This window comes from Aptenodytes patagonicus, chromosome Z (genome assembly GCF_965638725.1).
Source record: "Aptenodytes patagonicus chromosome Z, bAptPat1.pri.cur, whole genome shotgun sequence".
NCBI classification, from domain to species: Eukaryota; Metazoa; Chordata; class Aves; order Sphenisciformes; family Spheniscidae; genus Aptenodytes; species Aptenodytes patagonicus.
Window position 1 is genome coordinate 10,275,664 of NC_134982.1, and position 22,480 is coordinate 10,298,143.

The following is a 22,480-nucleotide window of genomic DNA, read 5'->3' on the forward strand; positions in this document are numbered from 1 at the left end:
CATTGCTCCTTTTTGGATTGCTCCTCCACAGAGGAGAGCGTGATCAGCTCTTGGCTGAAGACAGTCCAGTTGGTGTTTCAAATGCACAGCAAATGCTTGGTATTTGCTTAAGCCCAAGGATGAACTAGTTAGCGCTAAGCAGTTCAGTATACATTTCTCAGGTCTAACCAGCATGTGCAGAATAAAGCTTTCACATAAGCTGTATAAATTATTCAGCCTTTACAGTCCCAAAGGCAACATTTCCAGGCATGAAACGATGCAATGAGTTACAGGGTGTACAGACAGCAGCTGAAACAGCCCAGAGATGTGTGAACTGCCCTGCTCACCCCTAACACATGGCTATCTCAGGTGCCTACCAAGAAACTCAAAGTCTAGTCATCATTTGGCAGAGGACCATTTCAGCAGCAGCATCCAACTGCTTAGGCTTCAAAAACACGGCACTGCTGCAGGATCACTATTCTTCAGCAAAGAAAACTTTGGCAGAGGAATCAGCTCACCATTTCTCCCACGTATAATTGTGGACAAAGCTGCGCATCAGCCACACAACTCCTTAGGCAAAGTTCAGCCATGAGGTTTAGAAGGAACACTTGGGCCATTAAAAAAGCATTTTGTATCCGGGAGATGGAGAAACAGCTTGGATTGCGACCCTGTTTAGAGCTGGCTGCTGTGTTGACTGTACAGCACTGGCAATACTGGGAGTTTGCCCTACTAAATCCCACTCAAGAGCAACCTCAAGTCTCATGTGTTACCTTTCCCAGGTCCAGTGCCAGCAGATTTGTTTTGTGCTTGAGATGACCCACTGTAGCCTCCTTTGCTGTAATCTCCAGCTGCCGTTCCCTGCGTTAAGTCATCATAGCCTGCCGGTGTGTACAAGACAAGGTGTTACAGTGTGCAAGCAGCTCTGCAGACACTCACGTGAAAAGCGCAGCGGTAAGCATACCTGCTCCATAGCCGTGCTGCCCATAGCCACTTGCTTGCTGGAAAGGAGTCGACGCGGTGTTCAGGTTGACCCCGTGCTGTTTAGCAGATGCTGGAGGTACCTGGACAAAGGAAGGGAACAAAAGGTGCTGTTAACCGGGCACACAAAACACAAGCTCCCTCTGCCATCTAGTGGGGAAGGCACTTTCCACCTCATGTGGGAAATATCTGGAGTTGGGAGCACTGGGATGGCACGGGACATGGCACTCACGCTTCCAGCAGTAACATGCTGTAATGGATTTGTGCAAGCCCCAAGTTTTCTGCTAGAGCCGCCCCTCTGATTGCAGTGCAACCCTGTCTCAGAACAGGCTCCTATTTCATACGCTGTATGTAAACAGCAAATTCTTACCCACAAACCCAAGAAGGAGCAACCATAGTGCTCTCCCTCCAGAATCAAACGAAATACCAATTCCTGCCTGAGGCTGTTTCATAAAACACTGTCCTACAAGGCCCTAAAACAGACTCATCTACCCTTCTGCCTGGAGCATCACCTCTTCTCAAATAACCTTCTTCCTCCTGAGACTACCAGCACTGCTCTCTGACTTAATGGGGTCTGCTCCACCCTCGAAAGAATTTCCTAGGCACTCTCAGCTTGCTGACTCAGCTTTGGGTCTCCCCTTGACTCTCCAGAGACTGGTAAGGGCTTTCAGGAACACTGACTCCATGAGCTGCAGCTGTCTGCTATTTACAGTAACCTGCGCAGGAGTCCATGAGTTCTGGCCTTTTAAATTTCCTCTTTTCTTGGAGAAGGGACTGCAGCTATTTTCTCATGCTTGCACGTTTTCGGAGATCCCTTACAGACTGGGGAAGATGACTCTATTCCATTCTCATGAGACCCCACCTGAGTACTGGATCCAGCTCTGGGGTCCCCAGTATGAGAAAGACATGGACTTGTTAGAGCAGGTCCAGGGGAGGGCCACAAAAAATGATCCGAAAGCTGGAACACCTCTCCTATGAAGAAAGGCTGAGAGAGTTGGGGTTGTTCGCCTGGAGAGGAGAAGGCTCTGGGAAGACCTTATTGCTGCCTATCAGTACTTAAAGGGGGCTTATAGAAAAGATGGAGAAAAACTTTTTACCAGGCCCTGTAGCGACAGGACAAAGGGCAACTGTTTTAAACTGAAAGGGGGTAGGTTTAGATTGGACATAAGGAAGACGCTTTTTACGATGAGGGTGGTGAAACACTGGAACAGGTTGCCCAGAAAAGTTGTGGGTGCCCCATCATTGGAAGTGTTCAAGATCAGCCTGGATAGGGCTTTGAGCAGCCTGATCTAGTGAAAGATGTCCCTGCCCATGACAGGGGGGTTGGACTAGGTGATCTTTGAAGGTCCCTTCCAACCCAAACCATTCTATGATTCCAAGATGTAGAAGGTTTGGGCTGGAGAGAGCAAAACCAGAGAGGCACGAAGGGAGGGTTACAGTTCAGGCCGTCACACTTACAAACATGGTTGGCCCATACTGGAATGCACTGGGTACGCCGGGCACACCAGCGTAATAAGGTAATCCAGTGTAGCTGTACCCTGGGGGCAGGGTTGGGTTGAGGAAGGGCTGCTGAGTTGTATGGTGAGTCTGCGTCTGGTTCTGCTGCGGCTGGGCGAGTGTGGTAGCAGGAGCAGGGGAGGCAGAATCCCCACGGCCAAATTTTGTTACATCACCTGCGAAAGAAAGAACTGATCAGAAAAGCTATCAAAGCCACTCCAAGAGTGGACGACTCAAAGGATTCAAATCCTCTGAATACAAGTAGACAACTACAGAAGAGAGCACATCCTACACTTGAAAGCCTGCAGTTGTTCACGGGAAGCGCTCTCCCGGTCTCTGTTCCTGACGGCCACAAGGACATTGCCTGTTCGTGGCACAGAACTCTGTACCATGGCTAACCCATTGATAAAATGGAGATACCAATACTTACCTATCTCACACTGTCTGAGCAGATTCATTACTATCAGATCACTGCAATAAAACACGCTAAAAGCAGAAGTATGGTAAATAGCCAAAGAGCAAATGGTTGTTGGGTTAAAGTGTGACTCTCCTGGAGGTTAAACTGATTAGCTAAGCTTCATGGGCTGAAAGCAAGTTAGGATTTACAGGCAGTGATTGGCAAATTTTTGTCAATGTCTGTTTATTTGTCAGGCATGACTAGTTAGATGTCCGGTTCCTCACACCACCAAAGTTCTGGAGACAGTAGCTGAAGGCCAGGAAAGTAAGGCTTGCATCGCGGGCCACCTTATTGAAGAAGTAGGAAGGGAAATTCAGTTACTAACCCAAAAGCAGCCTCCCAAGAGAAGTGATTACGAAGCAGAAAACTCCCGAACACTTGCATTTTCTGGCAGCCTACAGAGCAGCATGTTCACTTGTTTTTAGGGAGATGACACACATCAATCACACCTATCTCATTCCCAATCAGTATTCCTTTATGTTGGTTACCAAGAAGTATGACAACACTTAATACCACCATTATAGGAATTGTAACACCTATGGCTACAGTTTTAAGCTGTAATCAGATGGCAGTGGATGAAAACCACTGGCTGAAAATCCTGGATGGCATTAATGTCATCTTTGCACAATGATAACTGAAGAGCAAGAGCAGGAATAAAGAAGGGCTTCTCAGACCACATGCTTTTGAGAATGAAGTCCATTAGATTTGGGGAGGGTGAAGGAGAGCCTGCTAGATGCAGCTCCTGTTGGGAACATACAAATGCTAAAATAGCAGTAACAAAGTATGAGGGGGGTCTATTCCAGTGCCAAAAAAGGAAAGCAAGCTAGTTGAATTTCAAGAAGGATGATTAAGCTATGGAATATTTTTCAAGCACCTGTATGTGCTCGGGAAGGGCACTAGATGACACTGCTGTTTACATTCGTAACAATCTTGCACTTATTCTCAAAGGCTATCCAACTTACTCCCAGAAGAAGTCACATATGAATTACTGACCAAAACCATGAAGAAACATCAATGTCAGGGTTGAGAGGGAGATGCTCGTTTTTGTTTCACTAGTTTGGACTGAAGAGTTTAATTGTTTACAGAAGGAAAAAATGATTGCTCTTTCAGCAACAGCAGGATGACCTGCATCTAGAAACCAGCACATCTCACTTACCACCCTCGTCTTTAAATAGCACTCACCTGAGTACGGGTTGTTAGCAAGGCTCCCATCTCTGCCTGTCAAGGTTGCAGGAGCAGGGAATGTAATTCCGTAGTAATCCTTGGAAAGAGACAGTATCATTTATTAATAGTTGAAACCGTAACAGAGCTGGACAGCTCTTATGAACCCTGTCCTATACACATAAGAAAATTTAAAAAGGAATAACTAAAGGAAGTTTGGGCAGAAGCTGACCTTATCGCTTATCAGCAGAGCTGAAGATTTACCTGGATCCTCAACCTCAAAATAAAGACATTTATAGACATTTTTAATATTCTATAGAAACAGTTCATCTCTTAGTGGTAAATTAAAGGCAACAGCTAAACTCTTTCCCCTCCCAGCCCTCAGCTCTGAGCTTGCACCTTCCAGCGAAACTGCGCCTGGAAGAGGAACAGACCATCGGGGGCCAAAGACCTGGGGTCAGGCCAGGACCGTAAACATAACGTGGATGTAGTCTAAAGGTTTCACCCTTGTACCATGCCCTGTTTTCTAAAAGTGGAAATCTCAGCTAGGAAAACAGCACAAACATTAAAAAGAAAAAAAAAATGGAGAAAGAGTTACTACCAGATGACTGGAAAATTTACTTAAACTACGTTACAGGAGACCGCAGATCAGTAGTCTCCAAAGTGGGGTGTGTAAGAGAATCCATTGGGGCATGTGAAGATAATGTTTTTGATACCATTAATAAATAAAACTTTAAAAAACTAAAAATAGCATTTGTTTAACCTTTCTCTCATCCTTTTTTAATTCTTATTTTTGTGTATGTTGTATAACATACATATTAGTACAGTAGTGTATACATGTAATTTGGAAATAAAAATATATTGGGGGTGAGTGCTCACAAATTTTTTACTGATGGGGTGTGTGATCAAAACAGGTGGAGACTACTGCCTTAGATCATTCTTCTAGGTCCTCTACAGGAAGGTAAGACAGTCCTCACCCTAGAAAGCTTGCACTCCAAGATGACAGGACATGCCAGCAAAAACAAAGCAGCATTTTGTCTTCAGTTTGGATGAAAAAGATAAGTTTGCCCTTCCCTCTCTGGGTGAACTCCACATGTGGGGCTGGTACTCTACTAAGTGTTTTTCCTCCTAATTCTCATGGTTTACTCCTCACCACCTCCAACCCATCAAGAGCTAACGCTTTAACCACTAACGTATCCCTTTCCACACATTCTCCAACACTGGAAAAACACCCTCCTCCTTCATACCCCTCTCTGCAAATTCCCCATCACCTCAGATGCTTTCTCTGAGTTGACAGCACCTTCCACCTTGCCGCATTTCTGTGCATCGACCCCCTGTCTCCTACACCCAATCCTCCACCACTGAACATGAAAGAAGCCGGCAAAGATTTAGTATTGCAGGTGCTTTCTGTAACTTGAAACAGTGCCATGTTTCATCATCCTTTCCTTCCCAGGTAATTCCACCTTATCAACTCTGGCATGAATCACTTAACAAAACACAACCAAATTCATATTAAAAATCTTAGCAGGTTACTCAAAAGCAGTGCTCCCGTCTCCTTCTGAGGAAAATGCCACAAAAAGCCGATTGGGAGAAGAGATCTGAACAGGACTCTGTGGATATGAACTGGAACTGACACACTAGCATTTTCCCCTATATAAACTGGACAAAATATATCCAAATCCGCATGAGAGCAGGGTCTAAGGATTGCAATTATTCCCACTGCCCCTCAGGTGGGGGAAAACCACATCAGCACTGCATATCCCTATCCCACACACCTGTGCATACACATATTCAAAACAAAAAACCATTAGAAAATACAAGTGCAAGCCAGTTACCTTTGCACTTCATGCCCACCCATAGGAAAACACCAGAAGAGACACTCTGCTCTTCAAACACCACGGGTATTTCCTGACCTACAGAAGGCATGCAGGAGAAGGTGCCTAAAGTCAAAACTGAAGTATCAGGAATAGACTCAAAAAGTGAAACAGAAAAGGACTGGGAAATGGTAAGTGAGCTGATGTAACGGATTTAAGCTCCACCAAGCATCTCGCTAGGTACCACGCACACCAGCTAAGGCATTTGTAAGATCTCTGCTACACAGACAGGCTGCAACAGACTAAGAAAAGATAGCATATCCCAATGTAATACACACACACAAAAAATAAACACAGTGAGAATTTACAGCATCAACATACACTTTAATTAATTGAGTTAAATTAAAAAAGAACCACCTCCCAAACCTCAGGAGAAACCCCCGTTCTCGCCGTATCAGCCACCACCGTTGCCTCTCGCTGCTGGAAGCTTCCCCGGAAGCAGTGACGATTTGCACTTGGGACTCTGCCCACTTTCACTTTCTAGACGTAAGCGGACCGGCATGTCAAAGACAAATATTCCCATCCACTCCCGCCTCCCAAACACCTAACGTTGCCTAATTTCTACAACAAATTCAAAACACACTAAAAACCCCAAAATCTAGAGATCATTGCATGAACAGTTGATGAAAAATCCTTCACAACATCTATGCATTTATTTCTAAATATCAACACGCTAAGGACAAATAAGTCGAGGGGCAGTGACAGATGACCCCAAAAATATTCTGCAAGATATTTGCAGAGAGAAGAAAAACTCTTCCACCAGCAAAGCTGCAGATGCTATAGAAAAAAAAAAAAAAAAAAAGACTGAGAAACTAAAAATATTTGTCAATAAGAAATAAAGGAAAACATACATTAACTCATATATACAAATAATATCAGAGCATGAAATAAGTAAAATAGATGATGGTAGGCAGAGAAAAATGAAAATAAAACCCAAGAAAGACAACTCACAAAATAGACAAAAAGGAAGCCCTAAAACTTATCCCCAGCACAGCTGCCCCAAAAGCCTCTGCCGTTGCACTTTCACATCCCCCGCTGAACCGTAACAGCACAGGAGCCGGGCTCCCCCCCGCACCCCGACAGCAGCCTGGGAAAGAAACAGCTCCCCTTCCCTAGGGCAGGGCCACCTACCGCTCACACTTTGACAAGCACAACAAAAGCCCTCAGGAGAAAGTAAATGGAAAGCAAAACTGAGAATGGGAACAGGGAAATTCTGTCTAGATGATGATGAAAGGAAATTCGCTGCAACCAGAAAGCGAGGAAGGCAAAGCCGCCGCACCACATAAAGCCGGCCACCCGGCAGCACCCCAAGCACAGCGCCCACCCGCACCACCGCCAAGCCTGACCAGGCTCCTGACCAGCACCACCCACGCAGCACCCACAGCCCCACCATGGCTGCGCCCGCAACCCCGCAGCCCTGCCCGCGGCACGGCGCCCCGGCGCTCCTGCTCCTCCTGACGGCTCTCGCCACCGCCACCGCCCTCGCCTGCCGCCACCTGCGTCCCCGCGACGCCACCTTCCCCTGGGACAGCCTCCAGCTCCTCCGGGCCATGGCTCCCAGCCCGCCACAGCCCTGCCACCACCAGCAGGCGCCCTTCTTCCCCGACACCCTCCTCCACACCAACCACCCACAGCAAGCCGCCGACATTGCCCTCCGCATCCTCCAGCACCTCTTCACAACTCTCAGCAGCCCCAGCACCCCCCACCACTGGGACGCTCAGGCACGCCATCGCCTCCTCAACAACCTCCAGCATTACAAGCACAACCTGGAGCAATGCGTGCCAGCCAACGGCATGCTCTTCAAAAGGCAAGGGCCCCGCAACCTCCTGCTCAACATCAGCAGATACTTCAGGCACATCCAGGACTTCCTCCACACCCACAACCACAGCGCCTGCGCCTGGGACCACGTCCGCCTCGAAGCTCGCATCTGCTTCCAACGTGTGGACACACTCATACGGCGAATGAAGAGCCGAGACGCTCCTGCCCTCCACCAAACCCACCTGCGCCAAACGCCCATCCCAAGCCAACGCCAGCAGGCACAGACTGAGCAGAGGCAGCAGCAGCCCGGGCTGGGATTGCTCAGCACTGCTCACACCTCTTCCAGCCAGGAGCCCACGCTGACAGGGAAATGGGCATGACCACGGCAAGGCTGGGGCCAGGCTGAGGCACAGCCCACGCACCCATACCGCGGCCACACCTTCACTGGAAAGGAACGAGGAGGAAATTGCTGTGCTGCACGCTCACGGACAGCTGCGAGGCGATGGGGAGAGGGATCGTATTTATTATCCACGGCGTTACCTAGCCCGTCCAGACTGCGACCTCCCCTGATGGAGGAGAAGGTCCCCATGGACACTGCGGGACTCTCACGCCAATGACTGTTTATCACAGAACTCTCTCTATTTATTTATTTATCCAGCCATTAATGCATGTGTTTATTTATTTATTTATTTATTTATTCATTCACTTGTTGGAAATAAAGACTTTTTGCAAAACAAAAAGGAAGAAAAAAAGAAAAGAGGTGGTCATCATGCATATACCTGACAGGCAAAGACAGGGTCTCTGCAGGCAGGCAGGGATGAGCCTCCCTCCTGCAGCCCGTCCCACCAATGCCTCCTGCCCCGGTCGAAGGCTCCGGACAGCAGTCCACTCTCAAGGATGCACCATGGTTCTCCAAGCCCACTGGCATCTCCCGCTGATGCCAGACCCTTGGAGCACACACTCGCCCAGATGACGATGCCTGCCCTGCACGCTCCTCCTCTCCCACAGCCAGCCCTCTACCTTCCCAACCCTCTCCCACTGCCAAAACATGAAAGCCACCTCCAAAACACCACCCCATCACAAACAACCATTCAGCAATGCCACAGCACTACTGCTTGGGACCAAGCAGGGTAGCATGGACAAGGCGCACCTCAAAGAGCCCAGGAGGGGACCCACCAAGGCCTGCAGAGATTTGGACAAGGAACAGCACCCCAGTGCTACCAACCCCACCCAAGAAACACCAAAAAGCCACAAAAACCACAGCAGATGCCCAGGACTGCTCATTGCTCTCCTACAACCACCACAGCTGGCCCAGGACGCTCCTGCCTGTGCTCACACACCAGTGGCCATGGGGACCTGCCTCACTACATAGAGCACATCGGGCTAGGCCTTCTTCACCCCAACTCATCCTTAGCAAACAAAAAGATACATCCCCCAAACACCACCACCCAACATGGTCCAAACCATCCAGCACAGACCAGCACAGCATTCCCCATGAAGGAAACCGCCCATGCACCACCAGCACCAGCTGCTCCTTTGCCCTCCAACCACCACCCCAAAAATATCTGCCCCGGCTGCTTTGCCCTCCCCACGTAAGCCCGAGCAAGACACACAAAAGTTGAGCAGCTCTAGCCTCCTCCCGCATGGGACAAAGAGGTTGCTCTCCATGCTCAGACGCACCACCTTCACCACCACATCACTGCAAGGACACTGCTCTGTGCAAACAAAAACGGGCGCTTCCCGTGCAGCTTGAGAGCAAGAAAACAAGTGGCACCAATTGTATTCAGGCACACAGCAGGACCCCTCAACATGCAACTTCCAGGTTGTACTACAGTGCTCCTGATGTTCCTTCTAACAAGAAATGTCCTGTGATGCCAGGCAGGGGGGACCTCATTGGCTCTGTCTTCTCTGAGATGGCTGAAGAAAGCAAACCCTCCTCAGATATAAAAACAGAGGAGGAGAGATAAGGACACAAGCTGGAACACAGGGAATTCAAACATGAAAGAATAAACATATTATTATCATCTTTACCATGAGGGTGATACACCACCAGAAGAGAGATCAGGGAGGTTGTGGAATGTCCATTCCTGGAGACATATCCAAAAGCATCACTGGACAAGGCCATCGGCAACCTCCTCTGACACCACCTACCCTCAGCACCAGACTGCACTCGGGACCTCCAGAGCAAAAGAGACCATTGAAAAAGAATTTAAAAAATTCAAAGAAATTATGCACAAACAGGGATACAAATAAAAACAGAGAGAGAAACTGAGAAGTTCCAGTAGTACGAGAGCATGACATATGCATTTCACCAGGCAAACACTGCAAATTGCAAAAACGGAATCCTTTGTAGAGGACCTTTTCCTCCACGCAGCACAACGAGACAGTGGTCAGGGAAAAATCCTCAACTGGCAAAACCAGCAAAAATCACCCGATATAAAAACATTCCTGGTTGTGTCTCCTTCATTTTTCAATAAAAAACACCTTAGAAAAGACTTCTTATCCCACATCACGATGAGGTTCAAACCAAGGAAAGAGAACCAAAGAGATTACAGAACCTTCATCACTAAACATTCAGGGCTCAAGTGCTTAGGCCCAGAGCCACCTCCTAAAAGGACACCTGCACATAGCTCCTCAGATACTTGAGAAATTTTACATTTTAAAAAACTCCCAAAGGGTAAAAAGAAATGATATATTCATAAAAAACCAAATAAGATGACAAACATACTGAAAGTAAAAAAGCCACAACCAATACTGGAGCACTACATAAGGAAAAGAGATTTGGGCAGGAAGGGAAATTCAGCGGAACACAAAAGGCATGACAGCTAGCCCAGGAGGGATAAGAGAAACCACAAAAAACCCCACATCACCACCAAAACTGGCCCATGTGTTGCTATCACTGTGACTTCATATCCCCCCTTCAACCACTACAGCCAACGTCCCCCCTAAACAACCTCCTCCCAACACGCAAACAGCACACCACCGCCACCGCCCTCCCCACGCACGGCCACCCCACCACCACCACAGCCACCAGCCAAAACTGAAAACCACAGCCGGAAACTCGCTGCAACCAGAAAGCGAGGAAGGCAAAGCCGCCGCACCACATAAAGCCGGCCACCCGGCAGCACCCCAAGCACAGCGCCCACCCGCACCACCGCCAAGCCTGACCAGGCTCCTGACCAGCACCACCCACGCAGCACCCACAGCCCCACCATGGCTGCGCCCGCAACCCCGCAGCCCTGCCCGCGGCACGGCGCCCCGGCGCTCCTGCTCCTCCTGACGGCTCTCGCCACCGCCACCGCCCTCGCCTGCCGCCACCTGCGTCCCCGCGACGCCACCTTCCCCTGGGACAGCCTCCAGCTCCTCCGGGCCATGGCTCCCAGCCCGCCACAGCCCTGCCACCACCAGCAGGCGCCCTTCTTCCCCGACACCCTCCTCCACACCAACCACCCACAGCAAGCCGCCGACATTGCCCTCCGCATCCTCCAGCACCTCTTCACAACCCTCAGCAGCCCCAGCACCCCCCACCACTGGGACGCCCAGGCACGCCATCGCCTCCTCAACAACCTCCAGCATTACAAGCACAACCTGGAGCAATGCGTGCCAGCCAACGGCATGCTCTTCCAAGGCCAAGGGCCCCGCAACCTCCTGCTCAACATCAGCAGATACTTCAGGCACATCCAGGACTTCCTCCACACCCACAACCACAGCGCCTGCGCCTGGGACCACGTCCGCCTCGAAGCTGGCGCCTGCTTCCAACACCTCCACAACCTCACCCGCACCATGAGCAACTAGCCCAACCACCCCGACCAACCCGCACGGCCCCACGCACCCCCACCCACGACGACGCCACCGCTTCTCGACCACCGCCCCATCCCCACCTCTGTCCTCCCGCCTCCCCTGACCCACGGCAAGAGCCGCTGCAAGAACGGCCCTGCACCCTCCGCCTCCACTGACCGCTCCTCTATTTATAGAACTTGGTCTATTTATTTTGACAATGGGTTTTATCATCTATTTATTCACCTATTTATTCGACAGAAAATAAAGACCTGTTGCAAAAAGATTGCCGGTGCCTCTTGTCTCAGAAGCACAGGAACGAGCCTGCGGGGTGGGGGGAAGCCACCTCCACTCAACACCTGCTCCGAGCCCTGCTCCCAACAGGGCTCTGCAGATCCCGTGCCCACTCTTCTCTTTGGCACCTCCCCAGCGAGGCGCTTCCCTCAACCTCTTGCAAAAACCTCTGCCAGGGTTTAGCCGCCGTCGTCAGAATCAGCTCTTCGGCCCTCGTTCTCCTCAACATTTTCCACCTTCCACCCCGCTTTGGACCGACTGATGATCAGCTGCTCTGCAGCCCTCAGTACAAGCAAGACGCGGACCTGTTGGAGCGCCTCCAGATGAGGGCCACAAACACGATCAGAGGGCTGGGACACCTCTCCTGGGGGGGAGTTGGGGTTCTTCAGCCTGGAGAAGAGAAGGCTCCGGGGAGACCTTATTGCGGCCTTTCAATACTTAAGGGGGGCTTATAAGAAAGATGGGCGCAGACGTTCTAATAGGGCCTGTAGCGATAGGACAAGGGGTAACGGTTTTAAACTAAGAGAGGCCAGATTCAGACGAGACTCAAGGAAGACATTTTTTACCGTGAGGGGGGTGAAGCGCTGCCACAGGTTGCCCAGAGAGCTGGTGGGTGCCCCATCCCTGGAAACATTCAAGCTCAGGTCGGACGGGGCTCCGAGCAACCCGACCTAGTTGAAGATGGCCCTGCTCATTGCTGGGGGGTTGGACCGGACGACCTTTAAAGGTCCCTCCCAACCCAAACCAGTCGATTCGATGAAGGAGAGGCACGGCAGAGATCGCTTTGATTAGGCCGAGTTCGGCTGCGCTTGCCGCTTCAGGCATTTTTCACGACAGCTCTCCCGTTGCGCCGCTTGAAAACACCTTGCGGCCACGGACCTCCAACATCAGCCTACCTCCTGCAGTGACGCACGCCACCTAGGTACGCCAAATCATCGGGCGCGTGCCAGCAGCACCCCAAGCACAGCACCCACCAACACAACGTTGCCTGACAAGACCACGGCTCCCACCACCGCCACCGCCCTGCCACCACCACCACCACCACCACCACCACACACACGTTTCCCCTGCTCCACAAGCTTTGAGAAAACACGTCTCCCAGCGTCTCTCGCACAAGCAGAACGTTGCCCTTGCTGTTGGAAGGGACCTGAAAACCTCAGCGAGGGCAACCTCCACCTCCTCCTCCTCCCACTAGAGTTCTAGAACTACATCAGCTCGCTCAGCTCCACCTCCAGAGGACTCTTGGACACCCCTCCTCCAGGGGCGCAGGGGCTCAGGCCACCCCAAACGCAAGACCCTTCGCTTACGGGGGACATCTTCTTCTTCGCTCTCCAGCCACCTCAGGCAAGGAGGCACAGAAAACACAACAAGACCCCTGCTACAGGGCCACACGCATGGGACCACAGCCAGGGACCCAACCCAGCAGCAGCAGCAAAGCTCTTCCCTTTTTCCTCTTCCTTTTTCCTCACGCCTCTCCTCCTGCCTTTCTTCCCCACTCTCGATCACCTTCAAACGCAGGAGCTGGGGCAGCTCCGTCCAGGAACACATCCAATGCTCAAGTGCCTACACCCAGAGCCACCTCCTCGCAAGCCCCCGCCACCCCCAGGCCCTCGCTCCAGGAGGGGGCTCCCCAGGCTCTGCCAAGCGACGTCACTTCACAACCCTTCCCAACACGAAAAGAAAAGAAAGGAAGAAAAGAAAAGAAAAGACCGGCTAAGATGAAAACAAAGGCGAGCCACAAGTGAAAGGAAAACAGACCACAACCAACACCAGGGCATCACAGACGGAAAAGACCCTTGGGCAGGAAGGGAAACTTCAGCTGCAGAAAAGAGGCACCGCAGCTCGCCCTGCAGGCAACAGGGAAACCCTAACACACCTCCCCAGCACAGCTGCCCCCAAGCGCTCTGCCCCAGCGCTTTCGCATCCCCCACTCAACCACTACGGCCAACCTTCCCCCCAGCACACCACCGCCACCGCCCTCCCCACGCACGGCCACCCCACCAACGCACTTCCCCAAGACCACCACAGCCACCAGCCAAAACTGAAAACCACAGCCGGAAACTCGCTGCAACCAGAAAGCGAGGAAGGCAAAGCCGCCGCACCACATAAAGCCGGCCACCCGGCAGCACCCCAAGCACAGCGCCCACCCGCACCACCGCCAAGCCTGACCAGGCTCCTGACCAGCACCACCCACGCAGCACCCACAGCCCCACCATGGCTGCGCCCGCAACCCCGCAGCCCTGCCCGCGGCACGGCGCCCCGGCGCTCCTGCTCCTCCTGACGGCTCTCGCCACCGCCACCGCCCTCGCCTGCCGCCACCTGCGTCCCCGCGACGCCACCTTCCCCTGGGACAGCCTCCAGCTCCTCCGGGCCATGGCTCCCAGCCCGCCACAGCCCTGCCACCACCAGCAGGCGCCCTTCTTCCCCGACACCCTCCTCCACACCAACCACCCACAGCAAGCCGCCGACATTGCCCTCCGCATCCTCCAGCACCTCTTCACAACCCTCAGCAGCCCCAGCACCCCCCACCACTGGGACGCCCAGGCACGCCATCGCCTCCTCAACAACCTCCAGCATTACAAGCACAACCTGGAGCAATGCGTGCCAGCCAACGGCATGCTCTTCCAAGGCCAAGGGCCCCGCAACCTCCTGCTCAACATCAGCAGATACTTCAGGCACATCCAGGACTTCCTCCACACCCACAACCACAGCGCCTGCGCCTGGGACCACGTCCGCCTCGAAGCTGGCGCCTGCTTCCAACACCTCCACAACCTCACCCGCACCATGAGCAACTAGCCCAACCACCCCGACCAACCCGCACGGCCCCACGCACCCCCACCCACGACGACGCCACCGCTTCTCGACCACCGCCCCATCCCCACCTCTGTCCTCCCGCCTCCCCTGACCCATGGCAAGAGCCGCTGCAAGAACGGCCCTGCACCCTCCGCCTCCACTGACCGCTCCTCTATTTATAGAACTTGGTCTATTTATTTTGACAATGGGTTTTATCATCTATTTATTCACCTATTTATTCGACAGAAAATAAAGACCTGTTGCAAAAAGATTGCCGGTGCCTCTTGTCTCAGAAGCACAGGAACGAGCCTGCGGGGTGGGGGGAAGCCACCTCCACTCAACACCTGCTCCGAGCCCTGCTCCCAACAGGGCTCTGCAGATCCCGTGCCCACTCTTCTCTTTGGCACCTCCCCAGCGAGGCGCTTCCCTCAACCTCTTGCAAAAACCTCTGCCAGGGTTTAGCCGCCGTCGTCAGAATCAGCTCTTCGGCCCTCGTTCTCCTCAACATTTTCCACCTTCCACCCCGCTTTGGACCGACTGATGATCAGCTGCTCTGCAGCCCTCAGTACAAGCAAGACGCGGACCTGTTGGAGCGCCTCCAGACGAGGGCCACAAACACGATCAGAGGGCTGGGACACCTCTCCTGGGGGGGAGTTGGGGTTCTTCAGCCTGGAGAAGAGAAGGCTCCGGGGAGACCTTATTGCGGCCTTTCAATACTTAAGGGGGGCTTATAAGAAAGATGGGCGCAGACGTTCTAATAGGGCCTGTAGCGATAGGACAAGGGGTAACGGTTTTAAACTAAGAGAGGCCAGATTCAGACGAGACTCAAGGAAGACATTTTTTACCGTGAGGGGGGTGAAGCGCTGCCACAGGTTGCCCAGAGAGCTGGTGGGTGCCCCATCCCTGGAAACATTCAAGCTCAGGTCGGACGGGGCTCCGAGCAACCCGACCTAGTTGAAGATGGCCCTGCTCATTGCTGGGGGGTTGGACCGGACGACCTTTAAAGGTCCCTCCCAACCCAAACCAGTCGATTCGATGAAGGAGAGGCACGGCAGAGATCGCTTTGATTAGGCCGAGTTCGGCTGCGCTTGCCGCTTCAGGCATTTTTCACGACAGCTCTCCCGTTGCGCCGCTTGAAAACACCTTGCGGCCACGGACCTCCAACATCAGCCTACCTCCTGCAGTGACGCACGCCACCTAGGTACGCCAAATCATCGGGCGCGTGCCAGCAGCACCCCAAGCACAGCACCCACCAACACAACGTTGCCTGACAAGACCACGGCTCCCACCACCGCCACCGCCCTGCCACCACCACCACCACCACCACCACCACACACACGTTTCCCCTGCTCCACAAGCTTTGAGAAAACACGTCTCCCAGCGTCTCTCGCACAAGCAGAACGTTGCCCTTGCTGTTGGAAGGGACCTGAAAACCTCAGCGAGGGCAACCTCCACCTCCTCCTCCTCCCACTAGAGTTCTAGAACTACATCAGCTCGCTCAGCTCCACCTCCAGAGGACTCTTGGACGCCCCTCCTCCAGGGGCGCAGGGGCTCAGGCCACCCCAAACGCAAGACCCTTCGCTTACGGGGGACATCTTCTTCTTCGCTCTCCAGCCACCTCAGGCAAGGAGGCACAGAAAACACAACAAGACCCCTGCTACAGGGCCACACGCATGGGACCACAGCCAGGGACCCAACCCAGCAGCAGCAGCAAAGCTCTTCCCTTTTTCCTCTTCCTTTTTCCTCACGCCTCTCCTCCTGCCTTTCTTCCCCACTCTCGATCACCTTCAAACGCAGGAGCTGGGGCAGCTCCGTCCAGGAACACATCCAATGCTCAAGTGCCTACACCCAGAGCCACCTCCTCGCAAGCCCCCGCCACCCCCAGGCCCTCGCTCCAGGAGGGGGCTCCCCAGGCTCTGCCAAGCGACGTCACTTCACAACCCTTCCCAACACGAAAAGAAAAGAAAAGAAGAAAAGAAAAGAAAAGACCGGCTAAGATGAAAACAAAGGCGAGCCACAAGTGAAAGGAAAACAGACCACAACCAACACCAGGGCATCACAGACGGAAAAGACCCTTGGGCAGGAAGGGAAACTTCAGCTGCAGAAAAGAGGCACCGCAGCTCGCCCTGCAGGCAACAGGGAAACCCTAACACACCTCCCCGGCACAGCTGCCCCCAAGCGCTCTGCCCCAGCGCTTTCGCATCCCCCACTCAACCACTACGGCCAACCTTCCCCCCAGCACACCACCGCCACCGCCCTCCCCACGCACGGCCACCCCACCAACGCACTTCCCCAAGACCACCACAGCCACCAGCCAAAACTGAAAACCACAGCCGGAAACTCGCTGCAACCAGAAAGCGAGGAAGGCAAAGCCGCCGCACCACATAAAGCCGGCCACCCGGCAGCACCCCAAGCACAGCGCCCACCCGCACCACCGCCAAGCCTGACCAGGCTCCTGACCAGCACCACCCACGCAGCACCCACAGCCCCACCATGGCTGCGCCCGCAACCCCGCAGCCCTGCCCGCGGCACGGCGCCCCGGCGCTCCTGCTCCTCCTGACGGCTCTCGCCACCGCCACCGCCCTCGCCTGCCGCCACCTGCGTCCCCGCGACGCCACCTTCCCCTGGGACAGCCTCCAGCTCCTCCGGGCCATGGCTCCCAGCCCGCCACAGCCCTGCCACCACCAGCAGGCGCCCTTCTTCCCCGACACCCTCCTCCACACCAACCACCCACAGCAAGCCGCCGACATTGCCCTCCGCATCCTCCAGCACCTCTTCACAACCCTCAGCAGCCCCAGCACCCCCCACCACTGGGACGCCCAGGCACGCCATCGCCTCCTCAACAACCTCCAGCATTACAAGCACAACCTGGAGCAATGCGTGCCAGCCAACGGCATGCTCTTCCAAGGCCAAGGGCCCCGCAACCTCCTGCTCAACATCAGCAGATACTTCAGGCACATCCAGGACTTCCTCCACACCCACAACCACAGCGCCTGCGCCTGGGACCACGTCCGCCTCGAAGCTGGCGCCTGCTTCCAACACCTCCACAACCTCACCCGCACCATGAGCAACTAGCCCAACCACCCCGACCAACCCGCACGGCCCCACGCACCCCCACCCACGACGACGCCACCGCTTCTCGACCACCGCCCCATCCCCACCTCTGTCCTCCCGCCTCCCCTGACCCACGGCAAGAGCCGCTGCAAGAACGGCCCTGCACCCTCCGCCTCCACTGACCGCTCCTCTATTTATAGAACTTGGTCTATTTATTTTGACAATGGGTTTTATCATCTATTTATTCACCTATTTATTCGACAGAAAATAAAGACCTGTTGCAAAAAGATTGCCGGTGCCTCTTGTCTCAGAAGCACAGGAACGAGCCTGCGGGGTGGGGGGAAGCCACCTCCACTCAACACCTGCTCCGAGCCCTGCTCCCAACAGGGCTCTGCAGATCCCGTGCCCACTCTTCTCTTTGGCACCTCCCCAGCGAGGCGCTTCCCTCAACCTCTTGCAAAAACCTCTGCCAGGGTTTAGCCGCCGTCGTCAGAATCAGCTCTTCGGCCCTCGTTCTCCTCAACATTTTCCACCTTCCACCCCGCTTTGGACCGACTGATGATCAGCTGCTCTGCAGCCCTCAGTACAAGCAAGACGCGGACCTGTTGGAGCGCCTCCAGACGAGGGCCACAAACACGATCAGAGGGCTGGGACACCTCTCCTGGGGGGGAGTTGGGGTTCTTCAGCCTGGAGAAGAGAAGGCTCCGGGGAGACCTTATTGCGGCCTTTCAATACTTAAGGGGGGCTTATAAGAAAGATGGGCGCAGACGTTCTAATAGGGCCTGTAGCGATAGGACAAGGGGTAACGGTTTTAAACTAAGAGAGGCCAGATTCAGACGAGACTCAAGGAAGACATTTTTTACCGTGAGGGGGGTGAAGCGCTGCCACAGGTTGCCCAGAGAGCTGGTGGGTGCCCCATCCCTGGAAACATTCAAGCTCAGGTCGGACGGGGCTCCGAGCAACCCGACCTAGTTGAAGATGGCCCTGCTCATTGCTGGGGGGTTGGACCGGACGACCTTTAAAGGTCCCTCCCAACCCAAACCAGTCGATTCGATGAAGGAGAGGCACGGCAGAGATCGCTTTGATTAGGCCGAGTTCGGCTGCGCTTGCCGCTTCAGGCATTTTTCACGACAGCTCTCCCGTTGCGCCGCTTGAAAACACCTTGCAGCCACGGACCTCCAACATCAGCCTACCTCCTGCAGTGACGCACGCCACCTAGGTACGCCAAATCATCGGGCGCGTGCCAGCAGCACCCCAAGCACAGCACCCACCAACACAACGTTGCCTGACAAGACCACGGCTCCCACCACCGCCACCGCCCTGCCACCACCACCACCACCACCACCACCACACACACGTTTCCCCTGCTCCACAAGCTTTGAGAAAACACGTCTCCCAGCGTCTCTCGCACAAGCAGAACGTTGCCCTTGCTGTTGGAAGGGACCTGAAAACCTCAGCGAGGGCAACCTCCACCTCCTCCTCCTCCCACTAGAGTTCTAGAACTACATCGGCTCGCTCAGCTCCACCTCCAGAGGACTCTTGGACGCCCCTCCTCCAGGGGCGCAGGGGCTCAGGCCACCCCAAACGCAAGACCCTTCGCTTACGGGGGACATCTTCTTCTTCGCTCTCCAGCCACCTCAGGCAAGGAGGCACAGAAAACACAACAAGACCCCTGCTACAGGGCCACACGCATGGGACCACAGCCAGGGACCCAACCCAGCAGCAGCAGCAAAGCTCTTCCCTTTTTCCTCTTCCTTTTTCCTCACGCCTCTCCTCCTGCCTTTCTTCCCCACTCTCGATCACCTTCAAACGCAGGAGCTGGGGCAGCTCCGTCCAGGAACACATCCAATGCTCAAGTGCCTACACCCAGAGCCACCTCCTCGCAAGCCCCCGCCACCCCCAGGCCCTCGCTCCAGGAGGGGGCTCCCCAGGCTCTGCCAAGCGACGTCACTTCACAACCCTTCCCAACACGAAAAGAAAAGAAAAGAAGAAAAGAAAAGAAAAGACCGGCTAAGATGAAAACAAAGGCGAGCCACAAGTGAAAGGAAAACAGACCACAACCAACACCAGGGCATCACAGACGGAAAAGACCCTTGGGCAGGAAGGGAAACTTCAGCTGCAGAAAAGAGGCACCGCAGCTCGCCCTGCAGGCAACAGGGAAACCCTAACACACCTCCCCGGCACAGCTGCCCCCAAGCGCTCTGCCCCAGCGCTTTCGCATCCCCCACTCAACCACTACGGCCAACCTTCCCCCCAGCACACCACCGCCACCGCCCTCCCCACGCACGGCCACCCCACCAACGCACTTCCCCAAGACCACCACAGCCACCAGCCAAAACTGAAAACCACAGCCGGAAACTCGCTGCAACCAGAAAGCGAGGAAGGCAAAGCCGCCGCACCACATAAAGCCGGCCACCCGGCAGCACCCCAAGCACAGCGCCCACCCGCACCACCGCCAAGCCTGACCAGGCTCCTGACCAGCACCACCCACGCAGCACCCACAGCCCCACCATGGCTGCGCCCGCAACCCCGCAGCCCTGCCCGCGGCACGGCGCCCCGGCGCTCCTGCTCCTCCTGACGGCTCTCGCCACCGCCACCGCCCTCGCCTGCCGCCACCTGCGTCCCCGCGACGCCACCTTCCCCTGGGACAGCCTCCAGCTCCTCCGGGCCATGGCTCCCAGCCCGCCACAGCCCTGCCACCACCAGCAGGCGCCCTTCTTCCCCGACACCCTCCTCCACACCAACCACCCACAGCAAGCCGCCGACATTGCCCTCCGCATCCTCCAGCACCTCTTCACAACCCTCAGCAGCCCCAGCACCCCCCACCACTGGGACGCCCAGGCACGCCATCGCCTCCTCAACAACCTCCAGCATTACAAGCACAACCTGGAGCAATGCGTGCCAGCCAACGGCATGCTCTTCCAAGGCCAAGGGCCCCGCAACCTCCTGCTCAACATCAGCAGATACTTCAGGCACATCCAGGACTTCCTCCACACCCACAACCACAGCGCCTGCGCCTGGGACCACGTCCGCCTCGAAGCTGGCGCCTGCTTCCAACACCTCCACAACCTCACCCGCACCATGAGCAACTAGCCCAACCACCCCGACCAACCCGCACGGCCCCACGCACCCCCACCCACGACGACGCCACCGCTTCTCGACCACCGCCCCATCCCCACCTCTGTCCTCCCGCCTCCCCTGACCCACGGCAAGAGCCGCTGCAAGAACGGCCCTGCACCCTCCGCCTCCACTGACCGCTCCTCTATTTATAGAACTTGGTCTATTTATTTTGACAATGGGTTTTATCATCTATTTATTCACCTATTTATTCGACAGAAAATAAAGACCTGTTGCAAAAAGATTGCCGGTGCCTCTTGTCTCAGAAGCACAGGAACGAGCCTGCGGGGTGGGGGGAAGCCACCTCCACTCAACACCTGCTCCGAGCCCTGCTCCCAACAGGGCTCTGCAGATCCCGTGCCCACTCTTCTCTTTGGCACCTCCCCAGCGAGGCGCTTCCCTCAACCTCTTGCAAAAACCTCTGCCAGGGTTTAGCCGCCGTCGTCAGAATCAGCTCTTCGGCCCTCGTTCTCCTCAACATTTTCCACCTTCCACCCCGCTTTGGACCGACTGATGATCAGCTGCTCTGCAGCCCTCAGTACAAGCAAGACGCGGACCTGTTGGAGCGCCTCCAGACGAGGGCCACAAACACGATCAGAGGGCTGGGACACCTCTCCTGGGGGGGAGTTGGGGTTCTTCAGCCTGGAGAAGAGAAGGCTCCGGGGAGACCTTATTGCGGCCTTTCAATACTTAAGGGGGGCTTATAAGAAAGATGGGCGCAGACGTTCTAATAGGGCCTGTAGCGATAGGACAAGGGGTAACGGTTTTAAACTAAGAGAGGCCAGATTCAGACGAGACTCAAGGAAGACATTTTTTACCGTGAGGGGGGTGAAGCGCTGCCACAGGTTGCCCAGAGAGCTGGTGGGTGCCCCATCCCTGGAAACATTCAAGCTCAGGTCGGACGGGGCTCCGAGCAACCCGACCTAGTTGAAGATGGCCCTGCTCATTGCTGGGGGGTTGGACCGGACGACCTTTAAAGGTCCCTCCCAACCCAAACCAGTCGATTCGATGAAGGAGAGGCACGGCAGAGATCGCTTTGATTAGGCCGAGTTCGGCTGCGCTTGCCGCTTCAGGCATTTTTCACGACAGCTCTCCCGTTGCGCCGCTTGAAAACACCTTGCAGCCACGGACCTCCAACATCAGCCTACCTCCTGCAGTGACGCACGCCACCTAGGTACGCCAAATCATCGGGCGCGTGCCAGCAGCACCCCAAGCACAGCACCCACCAACACAACGTTGCCTGACAAGACCACGGCTCCCACCACCGCCACCGCCCTGCCACCACCACCACCACCACCACCACCACACACACGTTTCCCCTGCTCCACAAGCTTTGAGAAAACACGTCTCCCAGCGTCTCTCGCACAAGCAGAACGTTGCCCTTGCTGTTGGAAGGGACCTGAAAACCTCAGCGAGGGCAACCTCCACCTCCTCCTCCTCCCACTAGAGTTCTAGAACTACATCGGCTCGCTCAGCTCCACCTCCAGAGGACTCTTGGACGCCCCTCCTCCAGGGGCGCAGGGGCTCAGGCCACCCCAAACGCAAGACCCTTCGCTTACGGGGGACATCTTCTTCTTCGCTCTCCAGCCACCTCAGGCAAGGAGGCACAGAAAACACAACAAGACCCCTGCTACAGGGCCACACGCATGGGACCACAGCCAGGGACCCAACCCAGCAGCAGCAGCAAAGCTCTTCCCTTTTTCCTCTTCCTTTTTCCTCACGCCTCTCCTCCTGCCTTTCT

The 22,480-nt window shown here is 54.7% G+C and overlaps 6 protein-coding genes across 9 annotated transcripts in view; 5 read left to right on the forward strand and 1 right to left on the reverse strand.

The window, feature by feature from the left end:
- UBAP2 (ubiquitin associated protein 2) overlaps positions 1-22,480 on the reverse strand; it is a 238,357-nt gene that overhangs the window by 3,758 nt on the left and 212,119 nt on the right. For all 4 annotated transcript variants that reach the window (XM_076363072.1, XM_076363070.1, XM_076363069.1 and 1 more), the window contains 4 exons: positions 4,094-4,172; positions 2,416-2,630; positions 941-1,040; positions 750-857 (listed from right to left, as the gene is read on the reverse strand). In XM_076363072.1, coding sequence (XP_076219187.1) covers positions 750-857; positions 941-1,040; positions 2,416-2,630; positions 4,094-4,172 — 502 coding nt within the window. The remainder of the gene's footprint in view (positions 1-749; positions 858-940; positions 1,041-2,415; positions 2,631-4,093; positions 4,173-22,480) is intronic.
- LOC143172383 (interferon-like) lies at positions 7,338-8,084 on the forward strand. The gene has a single exon (XM_076361782.1). It carries the CDS (start codon positions 7,338-7,340, stop codon positions 8,082-8,084), a length of 747 nt encoding a protein of 248 aa, XP_076217897.1.
- On the forward strand, positions 10,918-11,499 carry LOC143172880 (interferon-like). The gene has a single exon (XM_076362725.1). It carries the CDS (start codon positions 10,918-10,920, stop codon positions 11,497-11,499), a length of 582 nt encoding a protein of 193 aa, XP_076218840.1.
- Positions 13,990-14,571, forward strand: LOC143172881 (interferon-like). The gene has a single exon (XM_076362726.1). The coding sequence runs from the start codon at positions 13,990-13,992 to the stop codon at positions 14,569-14,571; it is 582 nt and encodes a 193-aa protein (XP_076218841.1).
- Positions 17,062-17,643, forward strand: LOC143172879 (interferon-like). The gene has a single exon (XM_076362724.1). The coding sequence runs from the start codon at positions 17,062-17,064 to the stop codon at positions 17,641-17,643; it is 582 nt and encodes a 193-aa protein (XP_076218839.1).
- LOC143172878 (interferon-like) lies at positions 20,134-20,715 on the forward strand. The gene has a single exon (XM_076362722.1). The coding sequence runs from the start codon at positions 20,134-20,136 to the stop codon at positions 20,713-20,715; it is 582 nt and encodes a 193-aa protein (XP_076218837.1).